This window comes from Calidris pugnax, unplaced genomic scaffold (genome assembly GCF_001431845.1).
Source record: "Calidris pugnax isolate Ruff unplaced genomic scaffold, ASM143184v1 scaffold56, whole genome shotgun sequence".
NCBI classification, from domain to species: domain Eukaryota; kingdom Metazoa; phylum Chordata; class Aves; order Charadriiformes; family Scolopacidae; genus Calidris; species Calidris pugnax.
This window is the reverse complement of record NW_015090839.1, coordinates 13,828,651-13,842,713: the sequence shown is the minus strand read 5'-3', so window position 1 is coordinate 13,842,713 and position 14,063 is coordinate 13,828,651. Positions and strand designations below refer to the sequence as shown.

The window sequence follows — 14,063 nt, the reverse complement described above, 5'->3', positions numbered from 1 at the left end:
GGGAAATTTGCCTTACTGAACAATTTTCCCTCTCCTTAATAATCAGAAAAAATATTAATGTAGTGATAAACTGGACAATGTTATACACAATTCAGCTTATAAGCATCTTTGGTTTTCTGTATGTAGTTAATTTCATACCACGATGAACCATCAGAATTCCAGTCTATGTTTTCTAGCTTCAATGATATAAAATGAAAGAGCTGTGGAAATAATGAATTTAGTATAATAAGTTAACTTTAGCTGAATTTCTTAGGAGCCCGAGATAAACACAATAAATCAGAACTATCCTATCTATTTCAATTGCAGCTGCCTTGCCACCAAGATGTGAGGTAGAGAATATAACTGTGTAGAATTAATTGTTTTCCTTGCAAAGGACACACGACATTGTTTCTGGCTTTTGCCACATTGAAATAATCTGAATAAGTATCTCCAACACACTCGCCTAATATAGGTAAATATATGAGTTGAAATTAATTTGTTTCATTAACAGCAAATGTTTTGAAGTCTTAGTACAAACCTCTGTGTTGGTAGCCTTATAACGAAATGGAACCATTCAAGATCAATTTCTCAGTGGCCTTGTCTGTAAACTCAAGTTTTTAACTGTATTTCAAACAGCCAATGCACTCCTATAGACTGAGCAGCAAAAAGATACAGTTCTTTACCTTTATATAAAGAAGTGTCTGAATTCTATTTATATTAACATTTATTCTTACAGGATTATTCTAATGTGTAATAGGAATAATTTTCCCACATTAGTATTGTTTTACATATGTGTATTCTGCCACAGCTAAAGTTGCTCCACTGTATTAAGAAGAATTGATCAACATTTTGCGAAAAAACTAGTGCTTTGCTTGAGTATCCAGCCTGGGAAACATGTTCAAAAGTAGAAAATGCCCATCCTTTGAAAATCAAATCCTTTAAAGTAGTTTGTGTGAGCATTTTGTAACAGAGGGACTTCGATTCCCTGACCATATTTCAAACTCTTGGCTGCTTTTTAAAAAAAAAAATCATGTACATACCATGCTTTTAAAGCTTAGTACATATGTTTTCATTTTCCAGCTTCCTGAACAAAATGTGATAGCTATATGGAACAGTTGGTGTTAACTATGTTTGGTACCTGTTCAATTCCAATTGAATTTCCAATTATTTGTGCTGCAAAAACAGGTTTAAATTTGTAAGTTCTGGTCTGCGACAATAAGGGAACATACATAACTTAATGTTCTTTTTTAAAATCTCAAAGTCAAGTTTGATTATTTGCTTTTTACTCAGTTTAATATCCACCACTATATATTATAGTGTGGATTTGACATTACTTTTCCAATCCAATACACTTTATTGGTATACTAGAAGCATTCATTTAGGTACAAGAAATAAATAAAAACTGAAAATTAGCAAATGTTTATCACTTCTATTATATTTAGCATATAACCTATGCAATTTTGAATGTAAGTGATGTTTAATCTGTGGGATCTCTAAAGCAGTAAAGCAGTAATTTATATCTTTGAAATGTTTCTCATTGGCAGCTAAAGAAGAACGTAAAAAAGAAGAGAGCAGTTTGGAAAATGCACAAAAATGGTAAGGTTTTTGCTAGTATTTTCTAACAGTTTATTTTGGTAAAAGATGTTATTGATCTTAGGAATTATATTAAATAGGAAAAAGGACCTGTACTTCAAAGAAGTAATATCCTTTCTGAAAGATTCATATGTAGTCTTCCAGGAAAAAGTTCGGTTGAGTTTTTAGCCAAAGTGTACTGTCTTTGAGGTTTTAATTACTGTCAACATTGAATTGAGTCAGAATTTTACAAAATACTGTAATAACTGATTAACTACTTAATGTAGTAAAAATGTATTTAATCACTTTGGCTATTGAATGCAGTATACTAAGAAACCAGTGAAATCCTAATGGTTTTTTTTGCCTGAATATCTGTGCCTTCCTTAGGCCAAAGGAGGCAAAATAGAGGGATAAATGAGATGAATTGATTTATAGACAGATAGTAAAATATTTAATAAGTTAATATTTCTAATATATATTGTTTACTAAATTACAGTTTTGTGAGAGTGAAGGATCTGCCTTTAACCTTGTTTGCGTTAGTTATATAGAACTGCTGTAAATCAACTTGGGTAAATTATTTTTTTCCTTTCTTATCAATATTTTTTTCTTCATGAACACTAAAGGCAGATCGGTGGTAGTTTGGACTTTTACATCACTTTTCTGAGCCCAGAATCACTGCACCTGAGACACCTAGATTAGTTTTCCTAGACAGTCAGGAAAAGAGAGATGGACACCTCCCAAATGCGGTTCAAGTCTTAGGTGAACTCTTTCCATTTGCTTGCAGAAGGCGCCTAAATTGGCTGAACTATTTATTGGCTTACATCAACCGGGGCTTTACTTAATTTAATTTGTCAAGGGTTGGTGGTTGGCTTGTTTCCTTTCTACCGAGCTCCAAACCTATCTTTTGTGGCACAGACTTTTTCCTATTCCACCTGCTTTGTAGCCTCTCTGGAGCAGAGTAGATTCTCCAGGGCATGGAGAATTAATTTGCTGTTGGCTTAAGGAATAAGTTGCCTAATACAGAGTTTGGGGGTTTCGGTTGCTAACTAAACATTTGGTATTTTAAATTACTGCTAAGAAGATTTGTTGCATTTGAAAGTCAGAAAGCAGCCCAGGAAACTAGATTAAGCCAGGTGAAAGCAAGACAGTGCTACTGGGAGAAGGGCTGAAGATGAAATATGAAGAGGGGATGAGGACTAAGTGTCAGGATGAAGGCAGAGTTGAGAGTGTGTGCAGGAATTTAGAATCCTGGAGCATGCAGAGACAACTGTATCAGCTACAGCTGGGGTGGAGAAGGGTTCCATTAGGAGGAAGAGAGGGTGATGTTACCAGGGCTGCTGTTACATGAAGCAAACATGAGAAGAGAGTTTCTGGTCTTTCTGTTCCTGGCTCACCTATCCTAGTCGAAGGGTATGAACAGCCGAGAAATATTTGGCTCAAGTGAATATAGTGGAAATGACATGGCCCCGTAGACATGAACTGTTTTGACCATATGATTATGACTGAAGTATTATTTTAGTATTTTTAGGGTCTGAAATCCCAGAATTATTTACATGGGTATTTAAAACTGCCTAGCTTTTTCTTTATCTATTCATTTTTGTGTCATCTATTATAAAAGACTACTTTGAAAATATCCAGCTGCATGGAAATTCAGTAGCCACGTTTCAAAATAAAGAAAGCATTCAAATAGTGGCAATGTATTTTCATAAAATTAATTATGTGCTTATTGACACATGTGAGAGATGATTTATTTCCAGTAAAAACTTTGCAAACTGACTATTGGCATTGTCTATGGCATTTTGTTGCTACTCCCAATTCTTCCTAAGTACTTGAAAGTTATTTTTAACCAAGCCTGGCATGTGACTCTTCCATAGTCCTTCCATAAAGACAAATGGGAGAATAAGGTCTTCATGGGGTGTTGCAGAATAAAATTAAAGCAATAGATATAATATAGGATTTCCTGAAATGCAAAAAGTTAAGTTTTTCTCATTAAAACTGTATGCCCATGATTTGCCTGTGTGACATATCTCTATGATGGCTCATGCATCAGAAAGTTATCCTCCTGGGACCGAGGTAGGTGTTGGAAGGTTAGTTGAGCTCAGTGTGAATTGCTGCTGTGATTTCCAAGGCTTAGGGGAAGTTATGATAATTACCAGCCTTGTCTACTGAATCAGGAACCAGACCTCAGAGAAACTCTTTCCCCAGTGGGCTTATGTGTTGACAGTTTTTTTTTCTCCCTCCCTCATAGCTTTGAAGAAACAGTGGGATACTTTGGGATAAAGCCAAAGCCTGGCGAGAAGGAGATCACACCAAACTACGTTTTCATGGTGTGGTATGAATTCTGCAGTGACTTCAAGACCATTTGGAAACGAGAGAGCAAAAGCATTTCCAAGGAACGGTAAGGTTCTAATAAAGTCATTAATAGCATTTTAGATGTCTGGGAAACTGTTCCTTCTCAAACCCAACAAATTATACTCCTATATTTCACAGGCGTCATTGTTTTCTTTCAGATCTAATGGACATCAAGGAAAGATTATTCCCTCAGGGTGCGTAGGAAAATTCACCAAAGGCATGCTGTCCCCACAAAAAGATAAACACATATAATCTGATAAATTACACTTTTGTAACCCCTTCCAATTACTAGCTAGTAAAATGAAAGGGGAGCTGTGCTAATTTGTAACAGATTGCTTCTCTGTGCATTTTCATGTTGAACTAGCCTAAATGAGGCGATATTGCTGTCGCAGACAGTACAGACAAATAAAAGTGAATGCTTTTCCAGTTAATATACTGCACTTGCATCAAAGGGAAGCCCCAGAGATTCAGGCCACACTTAGCACAGTGTCGAAGCCCCACACTGAATTTACAGCACTACTTCTGACTTTTGGTGTCCTGCTGAGGACATCAAACTACTTGCCGCTAGATCTCACCACAGTCTCCTGATTTTATTAGTTAGAGTAAAAAAAAAAAAAAACCCAACACAAAACCTTCAATTATTTGCTTGATTTTCTTAAAGAAGCTTAAAATCTTTTACAAAGAAAAAACAATACCATTATAAGTGCACCATGCTTACTGTGTCTCAAGTCATTTGTAAAGAGGGGTAATGTGTTCCTGCTTTGGGAAAGAATGGATTAGTTGCTTTCAACATGAAATTTAAATTCAGGTGCTTATTCCAAATTGACACAGATTTAGAGAAAAACATCTTTAAAAATATCAGCAAAGGTAGTAAACTCATTTACACTTGCATTTTCCATGTTGCTGCAAATCAGTGGGGCTTTTAGGTTCATGCAGAAGTAGATTTTTAAAGGACAAGATGTAGAAATTATCAATTCCTAAGTATCAACCATTGTTTTAAAGATATCACAGGTTTTGAAAACTTGAAAGTTGAAGCTTTTTCTGTCATCTGTGTTATGATTAGATTGGTTCTAGAAGCTGACAACTGCAAACATTTTCAAATAATCTTCTATTTCAATTAGATCAATATGCAAATTTGTTTTACACATTAAAAACTGTGTAAAATAATCACTCACTAGCAGATTGCTATAATCATGATAAGGTTCATCTCAGGAATATATTTTCTGCTGCATCATGGCATATTTTTGTTCAAAAAGCAGTTAGAAGGAATGGAAATGAACTGTCCAAGACAAAAAAAAAATCCAGACCATACATCCATTACTTTTTATGTAATTAGCACCTTGCTGATGGCATACAATGATCCCTTCAAAGGAATTGATTTAAAATGCCTTGTAAATGTTTTAACACTACGTAACTTCTTAAACTTTTTTAATACTATATTCAAGAAATCTTTGTAAGTAAACTGTTATATTCTGTGCTTTCCTACTGGGATGAGATGAGAATTTCTCAGGGTTTAATAATTATATTAATAAAATGTACAGACAGAAATACAGCACAAATATGTCATCAGTTCCTTTGATGGATACCTTTATTCCTATTCATAAATGTAAAGCAATACCAGTAAAATGTGGAGCACCAGTTATTGTAATACTTTAGAGTACAGACGCTCTCTGGTTTATATAGACTGTTTTTCAGAGTTCACTTTATTTTTACGAAGTTTCATTGATCTCAAAAGGACAATTCATTGTCCCTTACATTCAAAATCTGGTTGATTCATCAAGACAATGAGCTACTGAAATGAGGAGCCTCGTGTAATAAACAAATTAGAATGACAGAAGAACTGTATTCATCATCCTGAATTGTATTGTAATGTGCTACTGAAAAGAGGAAACTCAAGTAGATTAGCATGATGGAAAAACTATTGTCATCACCTGAAAATGTCGTGTAAAGTCATGACCATTTAAGGGTTCTGTTTTACAAAGTATGAGACTAACACTTGATGAGCTGCTGTCCAAGAAATTTTGAAAGCAAGCTAAGAGTCATTGTGCACATTGGTAACTAAAACCCTTAGTATGACAGGAATGGACAGCTGTCTTCCTTAACTGGCTAATTAATTGGACACACTATTTTTTTGTATTTAATAAAAAAAAAAATTGTTTATCATTATCAAATTCCTTTGTTTTAAAGGAAATTTTAAAGAGGAAGAATTGGCAGTGTAAGTCAATATTTTCAAACTTGGGTCCTGAAACTGAGGCATTGATATCTTTCTGTAAACCTGTTTAAAATTGGAGGAGCTGTAGAAACTCAGAGTAAAATGTGAATTAGCTAGTCACGTAGATACCTAAAAATGGTTTTCATTGTTTACATTTATATAGGAATTTTAATCACAGAATCACAGAATAGTGATGCTAAAGCAGGTTCACCCAGAGCAGGTTGCACAGGGTTGCGTCCAGGCAGGTTTTGAATATCTCCAGAGACGGAGACTCCACAACTTTTCTGGGCAGCCTCTTCAGTGCTCTCTCACCCTCAAAGTAAAGAAGTTTTTCCTCATGTTCACATGGAATTTCCTGTGTTGCAGTTTGTGTCCATTGCCCCTTGCTCTGTTGCTGGGCACCATTGAGAAGAGTTTGGCCCCATCCTCTTGGCACCTGCCCATTAGATATTTATAAGTATTGATAAGATCCCCTCTCAGTCTTCTCCAGGCTAAACAGCCTTTCCTCATAAGAGAGATGTTCCAGTCCCCTGATCATCTTTGTATCCCTCTGCTGGACTCTCTCCAGTAGTTCCTTCACTTTCTTGAACTGGGGGGCCCAGAACTGGATGCAGTACTACAGATGTGGCCTCACCACGGCAGAGTAGAGGGCGAGGATGACCTCTTTTGACCTGCTGACCACGCTCTGTTTAATGCACCCCAGGAGACCGTTGGCCTTCTTGGCCACAAGGGCACATTACTGACTCATGGGCAACCTGCTGTCCACCAGGACTCCAAGGTCTTTCTCTGCAGAGCTGCTTTCCAGCAGTCAACCCGTAACCTTTACTGCTGCATGGGGTTATTCCTTCCCAGGTGCAGGACCCTACACTTACCCTTGTTGAATTTCATCAGGTTCCTCTCCCCCTAACTCTCAAGCCTGTCCCAGTCTCTCTGAATGGCAGCACAGCCTTCTGGTGTGTCAGCCACCCTTCCCAGTTTTGTATTATCAGCAAATTTGATGATGGTACACTCTGTCCCCTCATCCAGGTTGTTGATGAATATATTGAGCAAGACTGGACCCAGTGCTGACCCCTGGGGAACACCACTAATTACAGGCTTCCAAATGGACTCTGCACCTCTCCCTCTGAGCTCTGCCATTCAACCAGTTCTCAGTCTGTCTCACTGACCACTCATTTAAGCCACACTTCCTAAGCTTACCTAAGTGTCCTGTCAAAAGCCTTGCTAAAGTTGAGGTGGGCAACTCCCACTGTTCTCCGCTCATCCACCTAGCCAGTCATGCCATCACAGAAGGCTTTCTGAGTGGTCACACATGATTTCCCCTTGGTGAATCCATGTTGACCACTCCCAATAACTTTCTTTTCCTCCACATGTTTAGAGATGACATCCAGAATGAGCTGTTCTATCACCTTTACAGGGATGGAGGTGAGGCTGACTGGCCTGTAGTTTCCTGGGTCCTCCTTCTTGCCCTTTTTGAAGGCTAGACTGACATTGGCTTTCCTCCAGTCATCATGACCTTTCAAAAATGGTGGAGAGCGGCTTAGCGATAACATCTGCCAGCTACCTCAGAAACTCATGCATCCTATCGGGCCTTTGTGGGTGCTGAGTTTGCCTAAATGATCTTTAACCCAATCCTCCTTAATCAAGGGGAGAGTCTTCCTTACTCCAGGCTCTTTCTCTTACCTCTAGGGCCTGGGTTGCCTGGGGGCCAGACTTAGCAGCAAAGAATGAAGCAAAGAAAGATAATAATGGAATCGTCTGTGTTGGAAGGGACCTTTAAGATCATTGAGTCCAACCATTAACCTAACACTGCCGATATTAGATTATAATTTGTTTCTCAAGAAATATGGCTCAGAAAATTTAAAATTTAATTACAATATACAGAATTATCATTATTCAAAGGTATAATAAAAATGTATTAGCTTAAAATTAATAGTAGTAAAAATAGGCCAAAAGATATAAGATTCCAAAATTAAATTTTATACTTAAAACTAACTACTTTGCATTGTGTAACAGACATCATTAAAATCTCTAAATTTCAGGAAAAGAGAGTACTGGCTTGAATTAAATGACAGCCTCAGCTGCAAGAGCCTGTTTTGTCTAAAAACTACTTGGCTCCCAAATGTAACACAACTGTAGAAATCTAATTAGATTTCTATGATACTTTTTCTTAAAGTAGAGGAAACACTTTAACTGAGCTGCCCTGCATTTAACCTACCGTCAAAAAGAATTAGCTGCCTGCAAAATATAGTTGAATCATTGTCTCTTTCCTGGACAAAATTTGCACCCCATTTAGGAATGCAAGACAGAGTTACAGATAGATAACAAACCTACATTTATGTGATATGATAAATAGATGACTGTAGAGATAAAATGAAGACAATTTTCAATACCATATTCCTGATAGGAATATGATGAAAATTTTCTTTCAGACATAGTATTCCCTTCAATACTAGAATGCAAAATTCACTTTCATGATCACCTCTTCATCCCTGACAAACAGTTCAATGTAAACGCACCATAATACTCACTAAATATTGGAGACTTTTTTTTTTTTTGCTTAATTTTGGGTGAAAACCAGGTTTTGCTGTTCACAGCTTTATAATTTAGTATGTCTGTGCATCTAGGTATGTCAACTGCTTTTTTTGCTTTCTTCCGTTTATAAAATTTTGAGATGATAACTGAATTGAAGACTACAAAAAAAAAGTATATTTTTTTTGACAACAAGGCACATACACCATGATAGGTTACATATAATTTCACTCTCACTTCCTTTTTTTATACTAATTTTATTTGCAGTGGACATGTCTATGGATTCAGAATTAAAACAAATATGTAGATACAGATATGAATACCTAACAATAAGTTTATTAAAGCATTTAATATCTGTTAAAGTATATTTTAAGAGGATATTCTAGCCGAGTCTGAATATAGGGAAAATGTATAAATACAGGAAAAGTACTAATAGTTTACAGTGAGTAGTGTCATCAAAAAATGTGATTTTATGTTTTGCAAAGGAAATGTGACAAGGATTATCATCATGTGTTTATGATGTATATGAAATAATCAGAATAAAATAAAAGAAATTATTGCTGTTAATTTGCCCTGCTGTTTATGCTGCAAAGATAAGATTGCTACAATAGTTACCGTACTGGATTAAGCCATCTCTTTCAGATTGAAAATACATACAAATTTTATAGGTCAGAATTCAGAAAAGAAAAAGAAAACCAAAGTTTGTCTCAATAGCTGGAGAAGACATAATAATTATTTAATCAACAGAATTATATACTTCATATTAAAAGTAGCACAAAAATCCTATTTTAATGGTTCTTTTTATAAAATGTCCTTTTATAAAAATGCTTTCTTTGTTACTGAATTTCATCTGTAGCATAAAACATGTTGATAGTCTCAGCTTAATCATGTGAAAAAAGACATAGTGATTTTTTAAGTATTTTGGCCACAAAGGGAATAACAAGCTTGAAAAGCAGAAACTCTGACTTACAGCAGTGTAGGTAGCTAATGGTAAAGATATGCTCCTAGATACCTGCTACTGGCCAGCTCAGATGGACTGAAGCATATTTTGTTTACCCGGACTATTGCTTACCTGATTTTGCTCCTAGATACCTGCTACTGGCCAGCTCAGATGGACTGAAGCATATTTTGTTTACCCGGACTGTTGCTTACCTGATTTTGGTAAAGCCTTTGACACTGTTTTCCACAGCATTCTTCTGGACAAAATGGCTGCTCATGGCTTGGATGGTGTACTCTTCGCTGGGTAAAAAACTGGCTGGAGGGCCGGGCCCTGACAGTGGTGAATGGAGTTAAATCCAGTTGGTGGCTGGTCATGAGCGGTGTCTCCCAGGGCTCAGTGTTGGGACCAGTTCTCTTTAACATCTTTATCAATGCTGTGTATGAGGGGATTGAGTGCCCCCTCAGTAAGTGTGCGGATGATACCAAGTTGGGTGGGAGTGTTGGCCTGCTTGAGGGTAGGAAGGCTCTATGGAGGGAACTGAACAGGCGGAATCGATGGGCCGAGGCCAATGGCATGAAGTTCAACAAGGCCAAGTGCCAGGCCCTGCACTTGGGTCACAACAACCCCATGCAGCGCTACAGGCCTGGGGAAGAGCAGCTGGAGATCTGCCTGGTGGAAAAAGACCTGGGGGTGTTGGTCGACAGCTGGCTGAATATGATCCAGCAGTGTGATCAGATGGCCAAGAGGTGGCCTGTAGTAGGAATAGTGTGGCCAGCAGGACTAGGGAAGTGCTTGTCCCCCTGTACTGGGCACTGGTGAGGCCCCACCTCGAATACTTTGGGCCCCTCACTACAGGTGGGATATTGAGGTACTGAAGTGTGTCCAGAGAAGGGCAACGAAGCTGGTGAGGGGTCTGGAGAACAAATCCCTGGAGGAGCAGCTGAGGGAACTGGGGTTGTTTAGCCTGGAGAGGAGGCGGCTGAGACCTCTCTCTCTATAACTACCTGAAAGGAGGTTGTAGCAAGGTGGAGGATGGTCTCTTCTCCTGAAAACAAGTGATAGGACAAGAGGAAATGGCCTCAGGTTGCACCAGGGGAGGTTTAGATTAGATATTAGGAAAGATTTCTACACTGAAAAGGTTATCAAACATTGGAACAGGCTGCCCAGGGAAGCAGTTGAGTTGCGATCCCTAGAGGTGTTTAAATGATGGCTAGATGTGGTGCTTGGGGTTTAGTGATGGTTTTGTTGGTGGTAGGTTGATGTTTGATCTGAAAGGTCTCTTCCAACCTAGACAATTCTATGATTCTATACTTTTGATCTGAACTGGTGAAGCTTTTTTCATTCCTATTATTTTTTCTTATACGCCAGCTTTCCCAAAGCCATAGAAACAGATTAATTTTTTAGTGACTACGGGGCTAAAATTTCTCACCCACTTCATAAAGATAATCAAAACAGTCAGTAGATCCAGAAGAAATAGAAACATATCAAGTGTATTAGCAATTTGAAGTTTGGAGAAAAATTCCACTGACAACATACATTTCACTATATTTATACTGCTTTAGTTAGTGGACATTTATTCTAAATGCAATTTAAAGATTTGATCAATAATGACCAAGTTCTTTCCAGAAGATTTAAGCCTGAAGGCTTGATCAGGCAATTGTCTTGTACAACAAGGTAACAGAAGTGGATAACATCCAAACTTCATAGTCTGTTATAAGGCTCCTAATTGTGAAGCTAAACAAGGACTTTATAAAATCAACTGCCAAACCAGGTAATACACATGCATCAATAAAATTTTGGGACTATAGCAGTGTAGCCTGCTATATTGCATGGGCTAGAAGTGTTTTCAGAAACTGGTACTGTTACTCAAGGATTAGTTTATGGGCTGCATATGGAGATTATGGTGTGACCGAGTGCAGTAAGGCACGTAACATATGAAAGGAATTTGAGCTATGGGGATATTTATTAGTGTCTCAAGAGGAGTCACTGTTCAGTTGTGTTAAGGATTTGGGCTGGATATGTAGCTTGGCTCTAGGTTGAACAGTTGGTGTTGTCTGTAGCTCGTCCTGCTTGTTCATCTCCACCCATATCTGAAGATGTGGTTTGCATAATTCCTGTACCACCAGAGTCTTGTGGGGCAAATTTGAGCTTCAAGTCATGGAAAGCTCAGGTGGCACAGAATTGTTTTTCCAAGCTATTTCACAACCCACAGCTATCCTCATAACCCACCATGGAATGAACTGTAAAAGCTAAGAAAATGGATTATTCCAGAATATCATGAGGTTGAGAGAGAACCCAGATATTTTGGTTTCTGTTTGCACACCAGCAGAGCCTGAACATACATGAGTAGCAACTGGCTTGTTTAGAAGTGATTCTGGTTTTCCTAACTGGGGGCTTTTGAGCATGGAGCATGCCAGCTTACACCTTCTGTCTGACTTGAATGAAAATTATGAGTTTATCTGGTTAGTCCTGGCTAGATAATATCTATTGCTTTAAGGAGGATATATTTTCCTTCATGAGCTTATGAAAGAAACTTTTAATAAATAATGACTTATGTTTAGATTTAGTTTCAATGTCCCTAGTTACAAAGTAATAGTTTTGAATAAAAACCATGTATTTATTTTTCACTAGTGTCTTCTAATTTAAGAGGCCTGACTTGCATCCAGTTTACAGGGGAAGACTACACTTGCCACACAGAGACAGGAAAAAGCCAATTATATTCCATTGCCTATATTAAAGATCTATATGCAGTATTGGAGTCATGGTTCTCCTTTTCAAATACATTGTTTTGGTAATTTAATTCATATTTTTTTTCCATATTGTGTGGTAATGTGCAATACACCACACCTTTATTCATTATGATATATTGACCTCTTTCATTCATTGTTGAAGGAGAATGATTTTTATTTTGAACAAATCCATATTGCATCTGGTCAGATTTCAAGGCTTAACCGACCTGCAGTCCTTAAAGTTTTGGCCTCATGTTATTGCTTCCTAAATTAGTACCCCCCCAACCTTTTCTCTTTGTGCTTTGATTCAGCTATTCTGCCATCCTTTCCGGCCTCTGTGCACTGCAGTGCTCTCTGTTCAAAAGTGTCCTTGTTGCTATTCAATCATGTTTTACTACACATTTTTATCCCTTCATACTTTTCTGTTTTAGATATACTTCTCTGGACTTTTCTACTCCCCTTTCTTTCTCCTTGATATCACATCTATTAGATTCAATTCCAATCTCTCTTCCATGAAATCTCTAAAACATGGTTAGTGTGTCCACCCATGCTATTTTATAGATATAGGAAGGAAAAAAATATATTTTCATTGAGTCTATTCCTTTGCACATCTCCAAACTCCCCCTCATGGGCATGCCTCTCTCAATGTTCATGTGAGCTGTTCCCCTGTACTTTAATTCACGTGACAAAAACTCAGAAGGAAGGGATACAGAGTGGTTGGTGGGAGGCTTAGTTCATGTTGTTCAGCCTATGCCTGTGAATTGTACGTTGTGGAGCTCTGTCTCAGGGCTTGATTCTGCTACTGTTCCTCCAGGATAATCCTGTCATTATACATAGTAATATATGTCAGAATACATAGTAATTGAACTTCCCTAAGTGGAAGAATTTATTAGTCCCTGTTATCTTTCCAGCTTAATGATTTCCCTGCCTCTCTGAGGAGCCTTTTTACTATGTAAGATTCTGCATCCTCTCCCATCTTCTATTTGGTGTCTCATGTAACACTTAAGTAAACAAACAAGTTTAAGTGAGAAGATGAAGTGAGTAAACATATTAAGCTCATACTTTGTAAATCTCACCCTGTAAGCAGTGTCACTAAGACACTACATATTCTAGTAAATCTTCAGTAAATGTTTTAGTAATGTTTTTCATAGTCCTCTTTAGATGTTTTGTTGGCCCTTATACTGAAGACAAGACTTAAGTGTCCCATATTGCCTTTTCTGTTCCACGTAATTTTTATAAAATATAAGTGTTTAAATTGGCCACCTTCATTATCATCTGATATAACTGCAGTTACAGGGAAAAAGGAAAATCTGACAGAATACTTATTTACCTTACGTTTTGTTATTCTGCTACTTTGCTTTTGTTTTACTTCAAACAGACTTTGAACAAGTAACTGCTGAACAATTAAGAGTAGTTGAGGAAGTTTATACTTTTATAAGAAGTTGTTAAACAATTTACATCTGTATAAATTCCCATAAACTACAATTAATGCCTTAACTTTATAATGCATGTAATAGTTTAAGTTAACTAAAAATAATAGTATGGTGTCTGGTGTATCTGCAGATTGGTTAATAACATAATTTATGGGTCTAAGAAAAGATAAAATAACTAGTAGTTTAATTCTATCCTTTTGAATGTACTTTATTGTAGTTTTGTTATTTCTGTTCCGTATTCATCTCTAATTTTACTTCTATTTTGAATATACTTCTAATTTTTAGCATTTTAATGAGAAGCTTTTCAAACAAGTTAT

The 14,063-nt window shown here is 37.2% G+C and overlaps 1 protein-coding gene across 2 annotated transcripts in view; it reads left to right on the top strand.

Annotated features, from left to right (window-relative positions):
- Nucleotides 1-14,063, top strand: part of FMN1 (formin 1) — a 145,661-nt gene that overhangs the window by 117,984 nt on the left and 13,614 nt on the right. For both annotated transcript variants that reach the window (XM_014941926.1, XM_014941925.1), the window contains 2 exons: nt 1,524-1,575; nt 3,800-3,949. In XM_014941926.1, the coding sequence (XP_014797412.1) occupies nt 1,524-1,575; nt 3,800-3,949 (202 nt within the window). The remainder of the gene's footprint in view (nt 1-1,523; nt 1,576-3,799; nt 3,950-14,063) is intronic.